Source organism: Plectrocnemia conspersa, unplaced genomic scaffold (assembly GCF_051122295.1).
Source record: "Plectrocnemia conspersa isolate PC_06_02 unplaced genomic scaffold, ASM5112229v1 ptg000013l, whole genome shotgun sequence".
In the NCBI taxonomy this organism is placed as follows: Eukaryota; Metazoa; Arthropoda; class Insecta; order Trichoptera; family Polycentropodidae; genus Plectrocnemia; species Plectrocnemia conspersa.
The window spans coordinates 1,965,209-1,989,328 of NW_028277177.1; the positions used below are offsets into that span (position 1 = coordinate 1,965,209).

General features: G+C 28.5%; 2 protein-coding genes across 2 annotated transcripts in view; both read left to right on the top strand.

The window, feature by feature from the left end:
- Positions 1-24,120, top strand: part of LOC148226956 (uncharacterized) — a 63,997-nt gene that overhangs the window by 1,176 nt on the left and 38,701 nt on the right. The gene's annotated exons all lie outside the window — the stretch shown is intronic.
- On the top strand, positions 15,270-16,393 carry LOC148226957 (major centromere autoantigen B-like). The gene is made up of 2 exons (XM_088203000.1): positions 15,270-15,797; positions 16,379-16,393. Exons 1-2 carry the CDS (start codon positions 15,270-15,272, stop codon positions 16,391-16,393), a joined length of 543 nt encoding a protein of 180 aa, XP_088059126.1.

Consider the following 24,120-nt stretch of genomic DNA (forward strand, 5'->3'; position numbering starts at 1 on the left):
ATAAATGTATACTTTTTGAGCCATTTTTATTTTTTTCTACTCAATACACTTGTAAGGCGCTGGACTGATAATCCATTTTCTCAAAAGATTTTGTAAAAAGGTCCCATGTGTAAAGTGACATCTATTGATTTTAAGCTGTAATTATAGTTTATAATTATTAATATAAATGTCGCTGATTTACAAACATTATTTTAAGTCTAGTATTTCAAAACTTATTTGTTGGTGCTGACTATGTTTACCACCGTTAACGCTTACGTTTGTAAAGTTACGAGTAGATTTAGAAAAAATGGATTTTTTAATTACAAAAAAAAATGTTTTATTAAAAAATTAAGATTAGATTTAGTCAACCTGACAAAATAAAACTAACGAAACCAGCTTTTTTTCTTGCGAATTATAATAATTAAATTATCTATTTTTATTTATTTTAATGTATCCAATAATTTTATTAAATTATTTTTATATATATATCATTATAAGTCAATAAGAGTGAATTAAGTAGACATGGCCTTTTATGCTTAACGATTCTTTTATAATTTGAAAATCGTTGATATTATTTTCATTGCTATCAATTATATGCTAGCAAAAAATAGTCTTATCAAAATTGTTAAATTCGGAGTCGGTAAAATTTTAAACGACTCCACAGCCCTGTTTAATTTTTACTTTCTACGCATGTGTTAAACGGTAGATGTTGATCAAAAACTGGGCTTATGGTTTGACTGAATTATCTAGCAAATATATATTATACACGCGATATTTCTGAAAATTTTGATTAAAAAAATAGCACAGTTTCTATAATATTAGTGGAAGGAAATCTTCCAGTGTAATCATTTCGCATTTATTAGTAATTCAAATAATTACAAATTAAAATTAATGTAATTAATGCGTGAATGTACATTTACCTCACATGCCGTAACTTTGACCTTGGATGTTGCAGAAGTGTCTATAAATAGAAATACGCACGCGCATCTGCACCCGAATAATTTTTTCAGCATAGAAATAATTATATGCAATTTATTGCGTTATTAATTTTCTGCCTATTTTAATCATTCTATAATTTTAAAAAAAACTATTTTATTTGAATAAAAGTCGTTTGGGGTACGCGTATGTAGTCGGCGGGCCGAGTTCGGCTCGAGGGCCGTATAAATCTCCAAGTAAACATATGTTCAAATATGATTCCAATGAGAATATTTTTTCATCCGACCTATTTAGAATATAGTCGGAGTCGGTATATTTCTGTCGACTCCGACTCTGACTAAGATCGGAGTCTGTTCATTTCGGTAAACACAGGCGCACATTTTTTGTCATTCCCGTTAAAAAGAGCATCGAGATAACGCAGCCGATTATCTCGAGCCTCACACGCCCAAGTTTGTTTACGTATACGTGAACGTTCTCGTTACTATTTTCCCTCAAGGTTATCCGAAAAATTTCACTTTTTAACGCCGCAATTATTGAATTGTTGTTATTGTTGTTTATTTTTAATCTATCGTCCGCTCGAACGATTGTGTTTATATTTATATTTTATTGATCAACGGCGAACGTGTAAAACTCTTGCGAGCGAGGCGTTCAATTTCCTTTATCTAAAAACAGTGGCGTACTATTTTAAATAAATTAAAAACCCCTTTTTCAAAACCTAATATTGCCGATACACCCTCGAAACCATAAAAACGCAATAGAAAACGAATTATTTTTTTATTTATTTTAAATATAAATCGTCATAATGTTTTTCAGCGTCCTTACTAAATTGACGTATCAAACGATCTATTTTTATAATTTATTTTCATGCAAATTGGGAAATGTTTATGAATAAATGTCATGAACAGATAATGAGCCGTTTCTTTATCAGACGCGTGTGTGTGTATTCTTTTTTCGGCAACTGTATCCGACAATGGCCGAATTGCGCCGACTGTACCGCTCTACTACCTGACACTCGTCCCAATCGAAAGTGGAAGGGATTCTGTAACGATCTAATGATAATATCGTTTAAAAAAAGTTTAAATATATTAATTTATTTATTTTTTTAATTATGAGTATTCCGACTTATACCGACCATGACCGAAAATTAAATTTTTGTCATTTTTGACATTCGGCAACACTGCGTTCGCGAAAATATGAGGCGCTCGCGTGTAAACGTCAAACGTAAACATATCGGGTGTTTTTATTGTCGATTTATGTTATTAGCCGTTATTATTGTTATTTTTTTGCACTGACAACATCCGTCGATTTAATTTTTTTTAACACCTTCGCCTCCCGATTCCTACTGTCGAAAGTTAATTATTTATACGTTATCAACCGGAATCTCTCTCCTCGGTGAACTGTACAAGAGCCAAAGTGCGTTGGGCATTAATATTAGTTACAACCCATTTTGTACGTGCGCGAAGCGCGTCACGTCGTATTATTTTCGGCTGGTTATTTTTTAGTCCAATTCGAAATCAAATGCATCCTACTGCATTTTATGCATTATAAAATTTAGGGATATAATACAATATATAATATATTAAAATAACATATTTTAAAATAAAATACTACAATAAATATATCACATCAATTTATATAAATATTTTATGTAAATACATATAACTTTATCTATTGAATTGATAACGCCATTTTGTTAAAATTTAACCCCGGGAGTTAATTTATTTTAAATCAAATTTCAACGCGTTTAATTATTATAAAAGGTTATTTGCAATGGCGAATCAATTTATCAAATTAAAATAAATGTGACGAGTATTCAATATGTTGAGCACGTGTTGTGTCGTCACTGGTTCAGCTAGATACGTGAGAGTACACTGGAGGAAATAAGCTTTACACTCTGTGCTTAACCGCGATGTGATTTGTTAGTTAATAATATGATATTCGCCTAATTTTTGCCGTTTATTTTTTTGAAAAATTATTTTTTACACTTCCGACTATCAATATATGATTAAATATGTGCAATGCCATGTTAGTGTATGAATAATTGTTAAAAATATCGAATTTTATTAAAAAAATTAAAATATTTAAATAAATGTTTTAATATTTTTATTTTATTTAAATTTATTGCATTCTTTTTTATTAGTTAATAATCAAAATTTATTATTAATGAATACTCGATTAAAATTTTAATTAAGCGGTTTCGTTTTTATTTCATTAAAATTAATAAATTGCACACAATCAAAAAATGTTATCAGTAGTTTAACGTATCAGGTAGATTTTTTTATAATCGATTAATTCTTATGAAAATCGATTGCGAATCAAATCACAAATATTATGTTTTCGGATTTGTTTTAAATAACCTAAATATTATTTTTGTAATATGAAATTTAATTTATTTTACATTCATCCGCGTTTATGATTCTTCGTGCGACTTCAAGCGGCATTGTTTTTTTAAATATAGATTTGATTGCAAAACGACGATTAAGTGGCCGTTTCCTGCTATTTGCTCACTGCAAATTTAACGCGTGTCCTGTAACGCCTCACATTTTTATCATATCTAATAATATCGACTATGCACTCGCACAATAAATAGAAAGTTTCTTAAATCCACTAACACTTTTCATACGTTATTATTGTTTAAACATTTATCTCGCAACTCTTATGTGACATTGATCGTGATAAAGTTGTGTGCGCGCAGGTATCTGTGTATAAATATATATAAAGTTCTCGCACGTGTGTGAGTGCGTTAAAACGGTCAAGAGGAAATATCTAAACTATTAATACACATCCCCGACGCTTATAAAGCGTTTAACTCTATTTTTACATTGTAAAATATTGGCGATTATTTGGAATCGAGTTTTGGGTGTGTGAGCCTTTATTATTTCAGCCAATCGCTTATTTGATACAGTTATGTACGAGTGTGCTAGAAAGGAAAAACGATAAAAATTTGTGTATGATAATGATATGATAAGTTTATATTTATATAATATCGATCCGCACACAGAGAGAGAAACGCTCAACAGAAAATGTAAACTGTCATGGTCACAAACACACACACTTTTTATTAATTTAAACGAAATCGCACAACCGGTTGGATCGTGTGTGAGTGTGTGTGTAAAATCGTGTGGTAGAGTATGTTATTTTTATTTTAATTATTTGTTTTCCTTAGTTTAGATTAATTTGTATTTTTATTTAAAATAATATTTTTATTGCTATCAATTTTATTGATAATTCGCTAGTTTAAAAATGTAAAATAACATATCGTTCCTGAAGGGTCTTGCAAGTAACGCGTTTCGAAACCATTTTATACATTACGAAGTTGAATGCCTCTGAAATATAAATACATGCCAGGCAATATCTGGGCACGCACACACCCGCTTATCAACCCCTTCAATTACGTAGCCTCAAAAATGCCCTTTATTGTTGGCATGTTTATCTTTTCCTCCTTTTCGGAATGGATTCATTATAGTTTCCGTTGTTCCGTTTTTATACTATGTAAAAACTGTATCTATTGTGCGCAATAATAATTCATCGGTCACAAAAGATGCATTTTGTAAAGCACTGCGACAGATTTCTGAATTTTAATTAGCTCCAGTCCCTTACCTGCTTGACGCTGAACTCTCTGGCCGTTGAATCTTGTTAGCTCGCCAGTACAATATCGATCTAAATTTATTTCGAAACGCGTACAATATTTATGTTATTGTTATTGTATGTATTCATAATACTGGAGTGCTAAAAGTAATTTATGTATATGTAATATTTAATCATATAATTAGCTTCCTTTTCATCCTGATATTCGTCATATAATTTCAATTAAAACTTACTACTATCAGATATCGCGCTCACACTAGAAAGTTTGATAGTAGTTATTAAATAGGTCATTACGATGATGTCTGTATTATGTCATAAAGTTGTTTGTATGCGATTTTGCAACATAAAAATGTATTTAACTTTGTTTAAATAAACAAAACACAATTTTTAATTTTAATAATTTTAAATAATAAAATATTAAAGTAGCAGACAGTTACATATATTATTGTTACACAGTTACAGTTACATAACTTAAATAAACAAATATAAATCGATAATTTTTATTGATATGACGATGCTGTTTAATCAAAGCTACCCAGTAGTTCTCAAATACTCTGATTTATCCGCAAATGTTAATCGCGTGTATTTATAGTATCTAATGTGTTTAGTAGTTGTTCGTATTGACAAAAATCACTTTTTATTAATAATGTTTATTTTTTATGAATTATTATATACGTATATTAGCTAGTAGTACATTTTTTATTATTAGTATAAATCAGAATATTTTTTTATTAGAGCATTTTTTTGAGTTTTAATTCTCTCGCAGTATTTTACTTTTAATTTGTCGAAGTGTTCCGTAAGCTATCTATTTTTAAATCACGGTGTAACATTGAGTTGCGGACAAACCATGGAGCATATGACGCGATTCGCGAATGAAGTTTTATTGGATTCTTACGAGCATTAATTATGTATCTTTAAACTGCCGAATTGTACGAAAGCAGGTCTTATTATAGATTTAGAGATAGGTAATTTGTTATTGATATTTAATTTACTTTTGCGGTAAAAGAGAGGTTGTAGTTTTGCTCTGGTTGTTTTATTTTATCTATATGAGATTACCACGAAAGTTTAGAATCCAAGGTGAGACCTTGGTACTTCGCCGTATTTTGTCAGTCTAAATTTTTTATCTTATTTATTTATTGATTTTATTAATTTATTTAGCTTATATAGTTAATTGTTTATACACTACACAAATTTAATCAAAACATTAAAGAATATAAAAAAACTTTAATATTATAATTTATTTATTAATGCACGAAATTGCTTCTTTATTCCATAACCATGATTGTCCTAAGAATATTATTATACAAATTCACGCCTCCGTACATTATTCCCCTAGCCGTGCTCGTTTTCTTATAACTAACTATCCGTAAATTGTTTCTATTTTTAGTATTAAATCTATACATATTTATTTAGAATTATATATTTATTAAAATACTCTGGTGACATATTCTTCTTTAACTTATATATAAATGCTAAGAAATCATCTTCAACATCAAACTTCTACGAAAAGATCTGCAGTGATCTGTAAAAATATTTTTCAATCATTTTTATTCATTAATTGTGAAAAAAATTGATACGAAATATTTAGACATTTGCAAATATAATTTTATTATATATAATAAAAATACACAAAGATATGTTATTTTATATATTTTTGTTCGATATTTACTTGAAAAACCAAAAGTAAATTAAAGACAAATCATTATATTGTGTCTTTTGGCTGGTAATAGAATTTGTGCAAATTCATAATCATATTTCATAAGAAATAGCTGTATAAGATTTAATGTTAATATATTCTTTCTCACATTTATAAAGCATAACATTTGTTTGTCTACTCTTGGTGTATTATATGATAATAAAAAACTTTGCGAACCTAGAGAGTAAAATATCAAAACATATTTTTATAAAAAAATATTCCTTGTATAGATATTGCTGTAAATTATGTGTGAAGCTCATTTGAAAAAGCACACGGAACTTATCTTAGTGGATCACATTCGTTCTTGTATTACATGCATTTATTTTTGCTTAAATTACCAGCTCGTAACTAATGAACCTGAAATAATTGGCTACGTATCCCATATGGACCATAGTGTTTTTTAAATACTAGGAGATTGCAACTTGTGATTATTATATAATTATAATTCCGATAGATCATCACATATTTTGTTTTCCTAGATTTTCCGAATCTCAGTGATGAATATCGTGATGAATAATTGAAATAAAATCGAGCTTGATCGTGTATAGTGACGTCAGTAACAACCGTTTATTATTCACAATATAGTCATTGATTTATTTACATATTTTAGTCTGATATCTCATTACTTACTAAATGTCATGTTAAATTATTTTAATACTTAATTATGTTCTGTGGCATATAATTTTCGATTAACTCTGTTACATTGTCAATCTATCGCTGTAACATATCGGATTGTATACACAATGAGTCAACAACGTGGTAAGAATACTCCGACCGAACAAGTCTGGGAATCGGAGAACCATTTTGTATTAATAACTCTAATCTAACTCCTCTTTTTCATTTTTTTTCACCGGCAAAAGTGAATTATTTTCGTTCATGCTCTCCATCTGGCAAAAGAGGGTCAATAATAGCTTGAAAAGACGTGCAGTCCGACGCGATGACATGTAATGGATCAACTATTTGTTAATAAATAATAGGAATATTAATGGCGAACTCGGCAATGTGTAATTTTTTAATTTCATATTAATATTCATCAAATCTAGAATTAATAAGAAATATGCAAACTCAACACGAAATGCATGATAGTTAAATATTCTAAAATTAAATAAGTTTGTAGTCCATTATCACAAAACATCCATTTGTTGAGTTCGCTCTTAAAATTCTCAACGCCTCGTATACAATATTATAATAATGAGCACTTAACGTTTCATTCTTTACAGATATTTATAGACATTATTATTTGTTTATTAACTGCTCATGATTTAATAAGATCGCTGGCTTTTTTTACCAAAAAGGTTTTTATTGCATTTAAAAATATGTACATATATATTATATATGTGAAATATTGTGCTGTTTTTTTTATAAAATTATTCCCTAATTACAAATGTGCGAAATCATCAAAGCACCCGAGTTAGTTGGAATCCGTTCGGCTAATTTATTTTTATTTGTGTTTCGTTTTGTGCACGGTGTTGCCATATAAATATATATTTATATATATATATATATATATATATATATATATATATATATATATATATATATATATATATATATATATATATATATATATATATATATATATATATATATATATATATATATATATATATATATATATATATATATATATATATATATATATATATATATATATATATATATATATATATATATATATATATATATATATATATATATATATATATATATATATATATATATATATATATATATATATATATATATATATATATATATATATATATATATATATATATATATATATATATATATATATACTATATAAGATGGGGGCCCGGGACTCAGAGGGGGCCCTCCGTGGTTCCACAATTTCCCTCTTTGTACACGTGTGCACGCACACATGCGCACGGGGCGCAACGCACACATCGTTAGAGCATTCTACTCCCGCACTGGTTACCATGTAAACACGGACGTTTTAAATTTGCGAAAATATTTTTGACCCGGTCAGCTCGTCCATATTGTGAGATTTGCGCCTGATTATCGAGCCTTATTTGCTTTATTTTGAAATATTCGCGGACACTGAGTCGATGACCGTCAACGCTATTTTTGTGATCGTGCGAACATTTGTCGATATTCGGCGTCGAACGGGTTACAGGTGTGGAGTTAAACGTTATCAGCCGTGTCGTGTTTTTTTTGGCCTATTATCTATGTTTGGAGTGATTTTTAAACGAAAGAGGAAGATTTATCATTCGGTCGCTAGATGCCAAATGAATAATGCGAGTTATTGGTGACACGGGGCGTATTATGCCAGTTGAGCCAACCTGCTACACGTGCATATGTGTGCGGTAGCTTTGGTGGCTGTGTGTAGCAGGAGTACATACGATTGTGCGCTCGCTCTTTATACACACATGCACACACAACTCACGAACACAAACATAGTTTAAAATACATTCATACTTGTGATATTGATATGTATTCAAATTTAATTAATAATTCTAGTATATTATTTTTAAAAGCCAATAAATATACATATAATGTAAAAAAAATACATGAATACATAATTTAAACAAATTAAATTAAATTAATTAAAATATACTCGATATTAATAATAAATGCTTTGTGCGAATGTATATTATTTCAAACATTTCAAAAACAAAAATATATATTGAAAAACGATATTAATTTTTTATAATTAAATTAAAAAAAAAAGTTAATTTTTTTATCGATCCACTCAAGCTGCTTTTCTCCACTGTTGCGTCGAGTAAATGGGCGACAATTGATTTTATTATGACCGAACTAAACACTCACGTTCATAATATTATATTTTTATTATTACTTCTAATATTGTTCTAATTACACTACAAGCGTTCTTTATGATTATTATCTTATTTTATCAAATGTATTTTTTCGCAATTTTCCATATAAATATCATTGCAATATAAGTAAACGATCTAATTAAAATGGTTTAATTTAATTTATAACGTAATTTGTTTATTAATTATTAATCTTGCTATATGAATAATAAAACGTAACAAATTAACGTACTATATACAAATACTTTATTGAGTGTACACGCCACTGCTTCAAGTATTCAGTATACCGAGATACTGTTGAACACTGGCGGAAATTAAACTTTGCTACATAAACGTAAATTTGTGTATCTTTATACACAAATAGGGTTTAATTAAATTAATATTTTTAACAGTTGGGCTTAAATTTATTTTAAAATTATAAAATTGACAAATTCAAGTTTATTATTATTAAAAAATATAATTTTAATATTACTTTTAAATTTAATTATAAATTATTAGAAAAAATATTATTAGAGTAAAAAATATCAAGTACGCAAGTATTATTAGTAAATGTCTAATTTTATTTATTAATTATAATTATTATTTTAATGGTCGGATAGTTACTAGTTACTTTGATTTTTTTATATAAAGTTAAAAAAAATTATAATTTTTTAATTTTAAATATACATTTTAAAGAAATTACATTAATAATATTATTTATTTAACTAACTTATCAGTGGACGATGACGACACAACCGTCGTAACTAGTTCACATGGTCAATTGCAATTAGATTACAAAAATTTCTATGGAATTAAAATATATGTTATTATCAAATGGAAAATTTATAATAATCAAAATAAAGCGGATGCGATTACATCGACTAAGCGTAGACAACCCTTGCACTTAAATCGAGCATAGAAATTACATATACACATACATATGTAAATAAGGCGAATATCAAATACTTGGATATTAATCTGAACTATAAGAATTAATTAAAAAATATTGTCATTGCGACCTTAAGACCGATAAGCGCATAAGCGTGATGAGCGCATATAAAGATTTAATTATTATTTTTATTTTTATGAATAACTCATTATGTGGTAACAATATAATGCATTATATATGTATATATGTATTACAAAAAAGCATAAAAAATTAAATTAAAATAATTTGTTAATTATATCAAATTTAATTTATTTGATTATCGTTGCACAAATTCGTTGAGAATTGTTTTGTTTATTTTAAATATTTTTGGATGATTTCGGTACATCATTAAGGTTTTCAATTTTTTATATAAAAATATAATGGGAAGCGGGAATGGATGGCAGTAAAAGGCAAACATTTAATTTATAATAGACATTAAATTTATGAACACTTTTTAATTTTATTAATAAGTAAGTTAATAAAATAATTATCATGTAATTTTATAGCTGGAAACGGTTTTTAATGCATTTTTTATAAATAAAATTCAAGTCTGCTGCGGGACTCGAACCCATAGCCTCTGGATTTTTAGTTCTGTAATTCAAGGACTACTTTATTCCGACCATTTAATTTCTTATAAATTAGTTTCTTGTATTTAATTATATATATTTTTTGTTTTTTTATTTCGTAATAAACATTTTAATTTACAAATTACAAATGTGCGGCACCCAATAACATCGTATACAATTAAGCCTATTATTTACTTATTATTCGTAACTGAAAATTCTGACAATCCACCCTTTTGTTTTAAATTATATTTAAAATAATACTGTTTCTAATACATGCCCAAGTGTTTTTTTATACATACAACAACATGTTACCGTTCGCCTGTTTAAAACGCCAGATTTAGCTTATTCGATTTCACACGCGGATTTCGAAATCCTCTAATAATAGTCATGGGCTAGAATAGAAGTATAGTGTAGAACATATCGGATTTAAGATATCGTACTTAAAATGTAATACATTAAAGCCACAGTTAAAACAAATAGTTGTGTTTTCGCATACTTGTGTATACATAAAATATATTTATTAAGTGACACCATTGGTTGTTTTTATTCTCTGTGAATAATATTAATACCTATGTATGTGTTGAATAAAACTTTCAGTTTGTCAATCCCAAGAGGTTTCAAAATATACCAAAGATGTTTCTACCTGTTAATGTAAATCTAATCTGTGGACTCGGGTGACTCAAAAAAGGGTTCATTTATGTTATCTCTTGAAAAAAGTATGAGTTATATATCCAGTGACTGTTTTTTTGTGGAAATTATTTAATTTGCATTTAGTAAGAAAATTTGTTAAAAAAATCCAAAGTAAATTTGATACTAATAGAATATAAATAGCTACGAATTAAAAACATAAATACTCCGATTACTGACCGATTTCCTCAAATTGGGTATTTAAGGTATCGTTCGTGATCCGGATCGGTAGTATACGGTATGTATTGTAATTAATATAGTCAGTGAAAGTTAATATTATAATCGATTGACCCACGAACGCCGAAGGCGAACGCTTTTGGCGAACGATTGACTGAAAAAATGTATTCGCAGGTTGTCCATCGTTTCGGAGGCATCCTTCGCGAAGAACAGCGCTTTCATAGGTGAAAACCGGTCCGGTGAAATAATAAAAAATTGTACCGAAAACCAGTGCTTCTCAATACTGCACAAATCCATTCAATTATCGGTGGCATCGTTCGCAGAGCTCTCGTTTTCGTTCGTGCTCGTCCAGTCTAATGAATAAATATGGCACACGAATGATGATGATAACAATAATCATGGCAGTTATTAGACTATCCGGCTGCTTTGTCACATGGCGTGCAGAGATTTCCAATCGGCGGTTTGCTACGTAATAAATATTAAAATGCACGTAACACTGTATTGCAAAAGATTCGTTCGTCCCCGGCCTTGTCTGAGGTTCGTTACCCCTGGTTTAATTTAATGCAATAGGCCGGTGAGTCTATTACGGGTAAGTATGGTACATTTTGTGTCTATGTATGTACGTGTATGCACAAGTGTTCCATTACTTTATCCATACACACGAATAGAGTGCATTAATTATTATTGCTTTCATCGTCCATCGATCCAATGTTGTTGGAAGCTTTTGTAAATTAATTTAAAATTAAATTTAATTCTGTTCCATTTTATCTTTTCCATACGTAGTATGTAGCTTTAGATTCATAGAAAATATGACTAAATATTTAATATGTATATAATACCATTAAATTTCGGTGAAAACCTGCATTTGCTGACAATCACCACCGTTTCTAATAATACGATATTTTTATGTAATTCACTAATTACAAATTTATTAATGATGCTGGAGAGTATCTATAGTTTTGGTCCGGATCACCCGATCGCGGCTGTCGCGAGCGACAGCCCAGGTAGGAGGTAGGCTTAGCTTCAGACTGCACAGTTCACTATTGAAAAAGCGCGTAAGGATCGTAGTTGTTGAAACTCTTGAGCCTTATGCAAATGTTGAATGAGTTCGTTATGCTTTCGAATTCATGCAAATTAAACCAGATAATTAGAAAAAAAATTCAACTGGATATCATTTAATACTATGATACAATATAAGCATTTTATTTTAGAAATGCTTTATAATAAAAGAGTTTCTGACTGCCTATTAAAAATATATTTTTAAATATATATTTTTAATAGGTTTATATTCCATCTTTTTCATAATGAAAGTTACCATTCCTTGTTTTAATTCACGATAGCATTTTATTTGTGCATACACAGAAACAAGCTTTTTTTATTTTGCACAGAAGAAACGGATCTGGTTTTTAAATTTAAATTTAAAATTAAATATTTATCCACATACGTTACAGAATATATTTCATATTAAATTAGGATAATTAAAACAAACGTTTTATTTTTAAATAAATAGAGCGTTCGCTTTAGAATATTTTTTTAAATAAATTAAACATATGAATTCGTTATAAAATGCATATTTGTGGAGAAAAGAAAAAAAGTCATCAAATTATTGAAGTCTCAATATTTAATATTTGAAGTATTAATAAAAAAAAAGAGTAGTTGTCATTTTTGGATGGCATAAAAACGATAAAACCAAATTTAGTGGCCAGTGAGAGAATATATTATATTTCGTGTATTTTTATATAAAAAATAAGTGGAAGATAAAGCAAATCATTCACTAGCTAATGTACGTTCATCAATTATGTAATGATTTAGTTATTTTATATTTTTACTGGTTTTTAAAAATACTAAAATTTAAAAACCGAGTATTTTTCTACAAACTTTATTAATATGCATGTGCAAAATATATATATGTATGTATTTCAAATTAGTTTCGAGTCATTTAAGTTGTATCTCAAGTGTAAATTTTAAAATCTTTACACAGGTGAGAGGTAAAGCACTGTAGTAATATATTACCATATGTCTGTCATTACTTATTGCCTTGTGTATCATTTTTAAATGACAAATAACAAATTAAAATTATATACATATGTATCTTCATGTGTAATTTTTAAAACGATTTCCATTTTATGTATAAACACATTTAGATTCCCTTTTTTATTACTTACGTCCCGTCGCCATATGTAGGCCTTCCTACGCATATTCGTCAGACTCTAACTTATCTTAAAGGTGCCGCTTATATTTGACCCTGAAATCATCTCGTCCTGCTTAAAGTAGGTTATTGGCTCCCAAGCATTGTTTAAACCAGAAGTGGCCAAACCAGGTAGTCTAACTTATCTTGCGGGCCACATATAAAATTATATATCTCCATATTAGATACACTATAGACATTTTTTTAGTGAAAAATTGTCTATAGTGTATTGGCCATTATAAAATAAATATATTTTATAAAAGTGTGATGAATCTCGCAGGCCGGAAAAATGCTTAAGGCGTGCCGCATGCGGCCCGCGGGCCGCGGGTTGGCCACCCTTGGTTTGAACACAAATTTTCATTTAGCGTTTACTGATTGAATTGCATTTCATATGACTTAAAAATGTTAATTAGTTTTTGTCCTGATTATCAAAAATAAGTCGCTATGTTCAACGTGTTAAAATAGTTGGAAACAAAAAATAAAAATCAATGTTTAATACACATCTATTTAAAAATAACAGGAAAATACTTGCGCCGTGAACTATTAATGCTATCATAAATAGTTTTTAAGATTTCCGCTTTCGGCATTTCAATTATCACTCGTATATATTGAGAATGGATTTATTATATTTTAATATATTATATAATTCATATTAATTAAACTTATTTATGATTTTAGTATATCGTTTATCATGTAACTAAAAATAACATGACATCTGTTTTTTTACTGTTTTCCATTATTTAAAAAATAATTGTTACTCTATTATTGCATAATTTAATTCTATATACATATAATTTTATACATATTTATTTTTCTATAAAAATTATAGGGTTATCACTATATATTGCCGAATGGAAGGGTGGATATGCGAATCGTATATCGCATAATATTTATATTTTTTAATCAATTACTAATGGAAAGTACATATTGTATGTTCTTATTATCACATCATTAAAAAGTAATTTATTTAAAATATGTGTATTTTATCGTTAATAATCCATAGCATTGTGCGATACAATTTATATCTAATTAAGAAACCTAATTGATTATAATGTTTACTATACAGCTTTCAAAGCCAACGCTTTAATTATTCCTATGCCCAAATTTTAATCACAATTTCCAGTTAAACGTCGATATCTCCCACTTATCTTATCAACAATATTTGCCACACTGCTAAATCGAATGTATGGACCCAACGCATCATGATACTGTACTTGGCGCTTTCTATTTAATTTATTTATTCAGAAATTTTAATTTAAACTTTTTACTTTTTGCGTTTTAGAATTTTTTTTTTATTATTTAACTACCATAATAATTTATTTTATGTTTTTCCCTATATTTTTATTTTTCAAACCTTATTGTCTTTATTAATTTGAGTTTCCAGTAAATATATTGGTATCTGGGTTATTTTTTAAAAGTTTCGGTATTTTTTTAAATTATTACTTTTATATTTAAATATTGTGTAAATTTGCTTAATTATTTGTAATTTAAACAATCGTTTATGTGTGAATAAATAAAAATTGTTTTTTTTTACTAATTCACGTTCTGAAATTTGGCTGTTACGCTTCTTATCGCGTTTTTGGGTGATTTGTACTTTCTTTCAATCCCCATTTCTAAGAATGGTCTTGCTTTGGCAGTATACCTGCTTTGGTTTCATGTATTTGTTTGACAGTCTTGTGATTGAAGTCAATCGTGTCGGTCATTTGCAGTGTTTTTTTTAAATATATCCTAGTGTTTTGTGTTTATAAACATGAGTTCAAAGCGAAAACGTTATAATAAGACGCTGACGATCGAGAAGAAGATCGAAATCATCCGCGAATACGATGAAACAAAAGCGCGGAAGGGGGTATTGGCAAAAAAATACGGAATCCCCATTTCGACGTTGTGGACTATTATAAAAAATCGCGAACATGTCGAATTTTCTCAAAGTAAACTCCAAGAAAGTAGCACCCATCGAAAACGATTTCGAAAAGCTAAAAATGAAAATTTGGAACTGATGTTAAACAAGTTCATATCAAATTTTGTAAATAAAGGTCTGCCAATAAGCAAACAAATTATAACCAAAAAGGCAAAGCGTCTTTCGAGAAAACTGAACATAAAAGATTTCTCTGTTTCGTACACGTGGTTTGAGAGATTCAAAATAAGACATAACATCGAACATTTGTTTTCTAAAACAGCTAAGGAAAAAAATGAGAATAGTGAAATTTGTAATGCGCCTGACAATTTAATACAAGAAGAAACATCACCACAACAACCCGAAATCAGCAGAAATGTAAATGTAAGTTTTTTTGAGAATATCATCAAAACATAAATTACTTTTTTTGTTTTAATGTTATTATTTCTTGTAATTTAAATATACTTTTAATGCTATAGAAAATTTAATTTTTAATATTCTAAGCGACTATGGTGTAGCTTGCGTGACTATGAGAGATTAATTCTTTAAAAAAATACAAATGTAGTGAATTTATTGGGATGACCCCATTATGCATCCTATATACGCCATTTTGTAAATATGTCGTGATTCATTATTACCAGTACCGAAAGTTATAGATTATACTTCTTATCAGTGAACATTATTTGTGATACTGATTGCTAATGTTCCTTGTATGTTTGGAATATCCACCTTATGCTTTTCATTAATGTTATATCAGTTTTACCAGCAACAAAAAAAGGTCAGCAGCGATAATAAAAGCAATTGACTCATTGTTGTATGGTCAGCGTGACTCAATAGATAGAATTTTTATATGAGGGGTTTGGAGAAATCAGTGTTATCACTTAAACAACATTACGAAACATTTAAAATGTAACGTACAACATTTGTAGAATAAAAATATGTATAAAAACGTTTGTTTTTGTTAGAATAAGCAATCTTGATCTGTTGATCAGATTAATAATTATAACATAAATGTACGTATTGCTTACAAAGTATAAGAAAATAATAAATAACATTGCATTTATTATAATTATAAATTCTTATGCTTATTCTAGCATTTAATTATACATACATATATGTGGCTCAGTTGCTCTCAAAGCTTTTTACTTGCTTGTGTTTTATTTAATTGTTCATTGGATTGTTCAATTTTGAGGCCGATTTCTCCGTTGTATTTGATATTGATCGAATAAAGTTTATAGTTTTAATTTATCACTGTACGCATTAAGGCATCGAGATATTATAATAGAAAAAAATATAATATTGCCCCAGCAATACACACGTATGGAGCAATACAGAAATATTTCAAAACATTTCGATCAGTCACACGTGGTTTCTAGAGGGAGTGGACGTTATTTCAAAGAGTATGGTCCGTATGAAATTCTTACGTCTTTTTACGAGCTAGCAGCTTGAGATTATGAGCGCATAGTGTTAAAAATGTGTATTTTTAAAACAAATATTATGCATTCAAATGTGATATATTTTATTTAAAATTATTTACAAACGAGTTTAACTGGAATTTATATTAGCTTCTTTGTCTGTCTTGGAAGCTAAAAATAGGCCATCCGAATCAAATTTTAGTATAACTCGGGTGATTTTAAAATCTACGCAGAATCTAAATTCAGACTGAGCGTTGGCAACCTTAATTAAATCAAACTAATACCGCAATTTTAAAAAGAATATCCAATTGTTAGTATTATTGTATGCACATTTCGAACTTTGCCCTCGATTATTAATATACTAATAATGAAGCACGCACAAATGTAAAAATAAATATTAAGCACGAAATGAAAATTATGTAATAAACATTATATAAAAAGTACACGTATAATCATAAATTATCTATTTCCTAAATTTATTTATTATTTTGAATTGTGATATGTTCGATTATAATGATTACATGTTTTAAGTGTTATATCTCATTTAACGTCAAAGAACAAAAATGAGCTGTATGTTAGCGCCGAAGCGCTATCACGTCACTCCCCCCTCTCCCTCCCCTCGCCCTTGACACAGGTGATAGCCACTCGTTTCTATTCAATTATAGCGACAATAGTTTAGTAATAATGTTGGCTCTTCAATTCGCCGACTAAATCTCATAGTCTTTGTGAATAATTTCATACTGCGATTAATCTTTAGCATATCTATACGATGTATTCGTATAGTTATAATATTAGGTAATCCCGGAATTAATGTCGTTTTTTTAATAGGCAACTTTGGCTTAGTATTTTTGGGTCCGATGAGCAGTGAAGACGGGCGTTGTAATTTTTTTCTTCTCTGTGATCCTTTGCCTTTCTTTTAAACAAAAAAAAACTTTTCTACCCCATTTACAAACAATGGCAGAGACGTGTCCTTCGGAAACACATTTAAGAAACTGTATGCTGTTTTCGTTTCATTAAAAAAAAACTGCGATAGAAGCAACAGAATGCATTTATGACATTTACGATGATATACTGGACAAAAGAAAGTGCCAAAGTGGGTTCAAAAAATTTCCAACGGGCAATCTCGATTTGAAGGACGAGCTTCGAAGTGGACGGCCCAGTCTAGTGGATAGTCCAGCTCTAAAGGCGGAAATCGAAGCAAATCCGATTATGACCATTGATGAATTATCGAAGAAAGTCGGCACATCACGGTCGAACACCCATCGTTATCTTGAGAAACTGCGAAAAGTTAAAAAATAAGGTATCTCGGTTCCTCACGCGCTCACCGACGCAACAAAGCTCAACGCCTCAACACATGCAAAATACTGCAAGAAAAGCAACATTTTACCCCGTTTCTCCATGACTTTATCGCCAGAGACGAAAAATGGGTTCTTTATCATGATATAAAAAAATAGAAACAATGGTTAAATCGAGGTCAAACCCCAATTCCAACACCAAAACCAGGACTACATCCTCGGAAAGCATTATTGTGTGTGTGGTGGGATTCGAAAGGTGTAATTTATTATGATGTTTTAAAACAAGGGCAAACTGTTACTGCAGCCCTCTATTGTGAACAGATGGACAAATTAAATACGACGTTACAAAAAATTAGACCTGCTCTTGTGAATAAAAGTAATGTCATTCTTCAATATGATAACGCCCAGCCGCATGTTGCCGATATTACCCGTAAAAAAATCCAGGACCTTAGCTGGGATGTTTTATTGCATCCACCCTATTCTCTGGACTTGGTACCGAGCAACTTTCACTTATTTCGCTTTTTAGAAACGCAATTAGGGAACAAAAAATTCGACAATTCGACAAAAACTGAAATCGGGTCTTTCGGAGTTCTTCGAATCTAAACCAAAAGCCTTTTATGAATAAGGAATTTTAGATCTAGTAACAAGATGGCAAAGAGTCGTAGATAACACTAGAAATTACTTTGTATTAAAAAAATATTAAATAATTGAAAAAAAAAATAAGTTTGAGTTTTAATAAAAAACGACATTAATTCCGGGATTACCTAATATTATAATATTTAACACAAATTGCATAAGTTGAGAAATTAAATAAGGGCTATCTGCTTTGCCCCGACTCATTTTATAACAATAATATATTTATTTATTCAGTTTTTATCTAGTGTATTAATAATTTATGTGTATTTATAACATCTGAAAATCTTGTTCTTCGAAATGACCTTAGCGAATGTTACTCGCTTACAATTATTGTGTATCTCGTTTTGCTTCTTTATTTTTATTTTATTTATTTAATTATTTAAAAAATATTGTTAATATTTATAAATAAAATGCAATTTTCAATTATTTATTATATAAAAATTTAAATTTAACGCTCGGAAATAAATTAATTTAAAAAAAATCTGTTATTTTTTTAGTCTATATTATTCATATTACCGCGCATGATCATCCGACGATATTGCAGTGAATAATGAATTACTTTAAATTTTATTTGTAAGTTAACTTCTGCCAGTGTTGGCCCTGCCGCCTAGCTTGGCGTACACTGGAAGAAAATAGCTACCCAATTGTTCTAAATTTGCTACACTGTTATTCAGAAAATTTAAATATGAATTTATACATTATGTACATTTATTATGTTTACTTTTTCACGTATACTATTTACGTGTGTTATCCTGTGTACGTTGTAAATATATGAGTATAAATTCCTTTTCAATTTAAAGGCTTCGTTTTAAAAACAGGGAATGCCATTTTTTATATTGCCTTTATTATTCCTATCGACATCCTGAACTCTTACCACATGCTGACATTTAGTCGTACGTGGGAAACAATCCTTGTCCTTCAAAATGCTCTCGTGTCTTATTATTTTTGTCCATTTAGCTGTATTTTTATATTTTATAATAAATAGTTTTATATATAAAATAAAATGTTTTATAAATCAACATATTTATACTAGGTAGTATCCTTTTTTAAATACAATACATGATCAAATGGACAATTAAATCTAATAATTCATGGACATAAATATTCTTATTACTAGCCAACCTTTGCTTCTACATATTCTTACTGCCCATTTCTTTATAGTAAAAATTAAAAATATATGACCTAATAGCAGTAGTTTATCAGCTATATTCACTCTTTTATTGTTTAAACAACAAAACATTAACGTGCTTCTCGTGTGTGAAGTTATTCCAGAGAAGCTTATTTCTGCCAAATAGTAGATATTGTATAAACGTTTTATTATACGTTTTAACGTATACATTTGATCTTTCACAATATTTGATAGTCATTAGAGCTATGGTTGCAGTATGTAACACATTTATTGCTTTAAAAAAGTTTTTTTTACTAACAAGGCAATATTTTTTTAAAGTTTATATATAGAAACATTAAAAAAGGCGAGCGCAAATCGAAACACTTTTGTATAATAAAAAGATAAAAATATTTATTAAGTAAAAATACAAAAAAGGTCGGAAAGCATATTCCATAATCTCTCAAACTAGTAACATGATACCGATGCGAAATAATTATTTTTTACAAATTATTTCTAGTTTAAAAACCGTTTTCTATTTCAAAAATGTATTTAATAAACGGTTTTTTTATTAAAAAAAAATAAAAACCCGTTTTCAAATAAATTAGTACACATTTAATTTATGTAAAAAAATATACCGATACAAATAAATTATTTTTTACAAATTATTTTTAATTTAAAAACCGGTTTCTATTTCAAAAATATATCTAATAAACGGGTTTCTATTTTTAATTTAAAAAAAAAACCTATTTTTAATTATTATCTTGTAGTTAGCAATACTTCGTCATAAAACATTACATGGCACATATTATTCTAAAATCGGCCTATGTCGCAATTGTTTTTTATTTACTATTATTTTATCGTGCATTTTATTCGACTCTTATCGCGTATTGACTGATTTAATATAAAATGTTTAGAATAAAGTATATTATTTTTAATTATCGAAGATAATTGTTAAATAGCCATAACAAATAATATCGTTTATCTTATTTATTTCACGTATAGTATAGCGAGCAACGTATACGTTTTTCACCGAGGAGTTTCGATGCCCCACTTAATCGTGTATCAAAATAACTAAATCATGTCACAAAGCATATACGTCAGTTTCCTGTTAATAATTTAAACTGCAATTGCACACGTATTATGCTTTTTTAAGCTGCAATATAGCACATTATCAATAATAGAAACTTATTAAAGCAAATATTGTTCGTTGTGTGCGTGCAAATAGTTTTTTATTGATTCTAAATAATTTTAAATCCATTAATGTAGTTCATGTACAAATCGTGATGACTACATTTCTTTCAAAACAATCATGAGGTTTGTTTATTTTTTTTCCGTTTCTACCATACATGGTTTTATGGTTAACGTGTATGGCTAATACTTGATTCTTTAATAAAAAAGTCGTATAAAATAATTCATGTATTGAATGAAGCTCTATTGACTTTCTCCGTTTTCAGTGCCGTGTAAAACTCACATGTGATTGCGCAAACGATTTTGTGTGACCTTTTTGTAAAACGTGTTCTTTTTATGAACGTGCTTCCGTCGATTTATCTAAAATAATTTCTAAATATAGTTTTTAATTTCTGTGGTTAGTTACAAGAACAGCTAAATGCAAACATATATAATATATATTAAAAGGAGGCTCTTAGGATTATTGTAAAATATGTCTTACTTTATCTAGTACATAAAATGATTTTTTATTTCCATATGGTAGTATGTATTTCATTTAAACATAAAATGGAATAACATTATGAATATTTTAGTAACATTACACACATGTTTCGGTTCTGAATTTGTGTCTACTGCAAGAATCAAAACACATGTTTATTTCAGATGTTTATTGGAAAAGAGTAAGCTATAAAAAATTCACAAAATATTGAAACCAATCTTACTATTGCCTTTATATGGACATTTGTATAAATATATTTTAGTTGGTTGCAAAGATAGTAATAGCTTTAGTTATTAGTTATATTATGCATTTAATCAAAATGGTGACATTGGTTGTTTTTATTTCAAGCTACAGATTTATGTTCATTAGATAGTGATTAGGAGGAAAATCTTAAATAAGACTACGTTTACATTCCTAGAAATTTTGTTAGCATGAGTCAGCTCACATAATATACGCTTCAACTTAAATATATCTTATCAATTATTATTAATACTGTATGTATTTATATGAATTAGTAAGAGCAGTAACTATTCAATTTGTTTTATGCTATAAAAACTTTCGTGATTGGAGGTCACGCGTTTGCCTCGACATCTTATCGTTATAATCGAAATCCGTGACGTCATTATTTGGTTATCAATGTTATCTTAACATTATTATAATCGATATGAAATTGTTGATTATTGTGACTCCAGCTGGCGTCACGGACCAGATATATAATTTTGGGGTGTGTATAACCCGCTTAGTCATTTAACTGTTATATTTGGCGCATGTCACGTATGCGCCGACATCTCCGACGTACAATAGTTTTAAAATAAATATCTTCTTTGTTGATTATATTACAAATTAATATAAATAGTATATTGGTTGCGAAGGTGTTGATTGTTTTTTATTAATATTGAAAGAGCTGATCGGGATAAACGCCATTGCAGGTGGACAAAATTAATTCATGTCGCATAAAACGCCACTGTCATCATTGTTTTCTTCGCGTTGACCTTACTCAGTAGTCACCAACATTTGGAATATTATATAAATAAAATTTCATCATTTTTTTTCTGTAAATTGTACCTGCATCCTTACCAAAAATTCCATCCGTCCGCAAGAATCCAGTAGATTTCTATATATAAAGATATGTAAAAAAAAAAGTATTAAATTTTACCTTTTTTTATTTATTTTTCAATACATGCTATTTTGAAAAATGATGGTAGATCAGGATGATGGGAATCTGATCAAAAATATGGCAGTTATCGTGGACACAAAAAATATTTCATTTTATAATTTCTATTTTTAAATATTTTTGCCCTATATTTCTCAAAAAAATATTTTTTTAAGAAGAGTTTCTAAAAAATATTAAATTATTTAAATAGTCACCATTTTAAAACATTATGACTAATAAACTTATCCAATATACGTTTATTAACCGTCATATTTTAAAAATACTACTATTTAAAGAAAAGTTTTTTGGCGATTTAAGTACGAAAATTATCTTAACTTCTTATCCCGAATTAATGCCGTTTTTTTAAATATTATTTTTATTATTTATTTTAATATACCCATCCCCCGATTTACGCGGTAGATACGTTCTTACGCAAGGAACTCATAGAAAATCATTATATAAAAAAAACAGCATAAATGGAGACATAAATTTAAGTTCTAACTATTTTCTTCATAACCGGTTCGAAATCATCATTGGAAGAACTGGTCATCGAAATCATCATTATAAGAATTGAGTAGTTTTTTTTTATTAAAAAAAACGAGATAAAGATTTTTTGATTGTTTTTTAATTTTCGTAAATTCTTTGTATATTTCTTTATACAGTGCACAAGTATTTCATAGGTTTCTTTGTAATTTGAGAGCATGTTTCATCTTTGGACCAATTTTTAACACTGTTTTCCAATTTTCTGTCTAGCTAGAGACCTTCATTTTTTTTCAGTGAATAATAATGGTTTGACAGATTCACTGAGGGATTCGATTTCACTTCCATGATCTGATTCAGATGTTAAAATATGCCTAACTAATTCATCTTCGGTTATTACCTCATCAGTAAACAATTCTTTGCTATAAATAATATATAAGTCTTTAAACCTTTCTCCTTCCAATGATATTGACAAATTAATAATTTAAAAAAATCATTATTTCTGGATGTAACGACTTTTTGCATCTTTTGCAATCACTTCTGGCCATATCTAAAAAAAATCTTAAAAATATATTTAAAAAAAAATACATTTTTCTTGATCGCGTTAAACTGAACCGCGTAAATCGGGGGATGGATGGATGCATATTTTTTCTCCTTACTCTATGGGTTTTTTTAACAACGTTGCGGATCTTTCAAATTTTTTTAATAGCCGTCATTTTGAAACAATTGGCGGATCAGTCTAATAAATTGTTCAAATATTTATAGGTTTCATGGCGATCGTGTCTTTAAAAATATTATTTTCTATACAATTTTGAAATTTCGATTTTTTTTTTATTTTACTTATCCGCAATTTAAAAAAATAATAATCAGGTTAGCTAATGAACTATAAATATTAATCGAAATTATCTATATCCCATATAAGTGACAAAAAAATTTTTTTTTTTATTACATAAT

Excerpts from the sequence above, each read along its gene's own strand:
- LOC148226957 (XM_088203000.1), top strand. The coding sequence starts at position 15,270 with ATGAGTTCAAAGCGAAAACGTTATAATAAGACGCTGACGATCGAGAAG.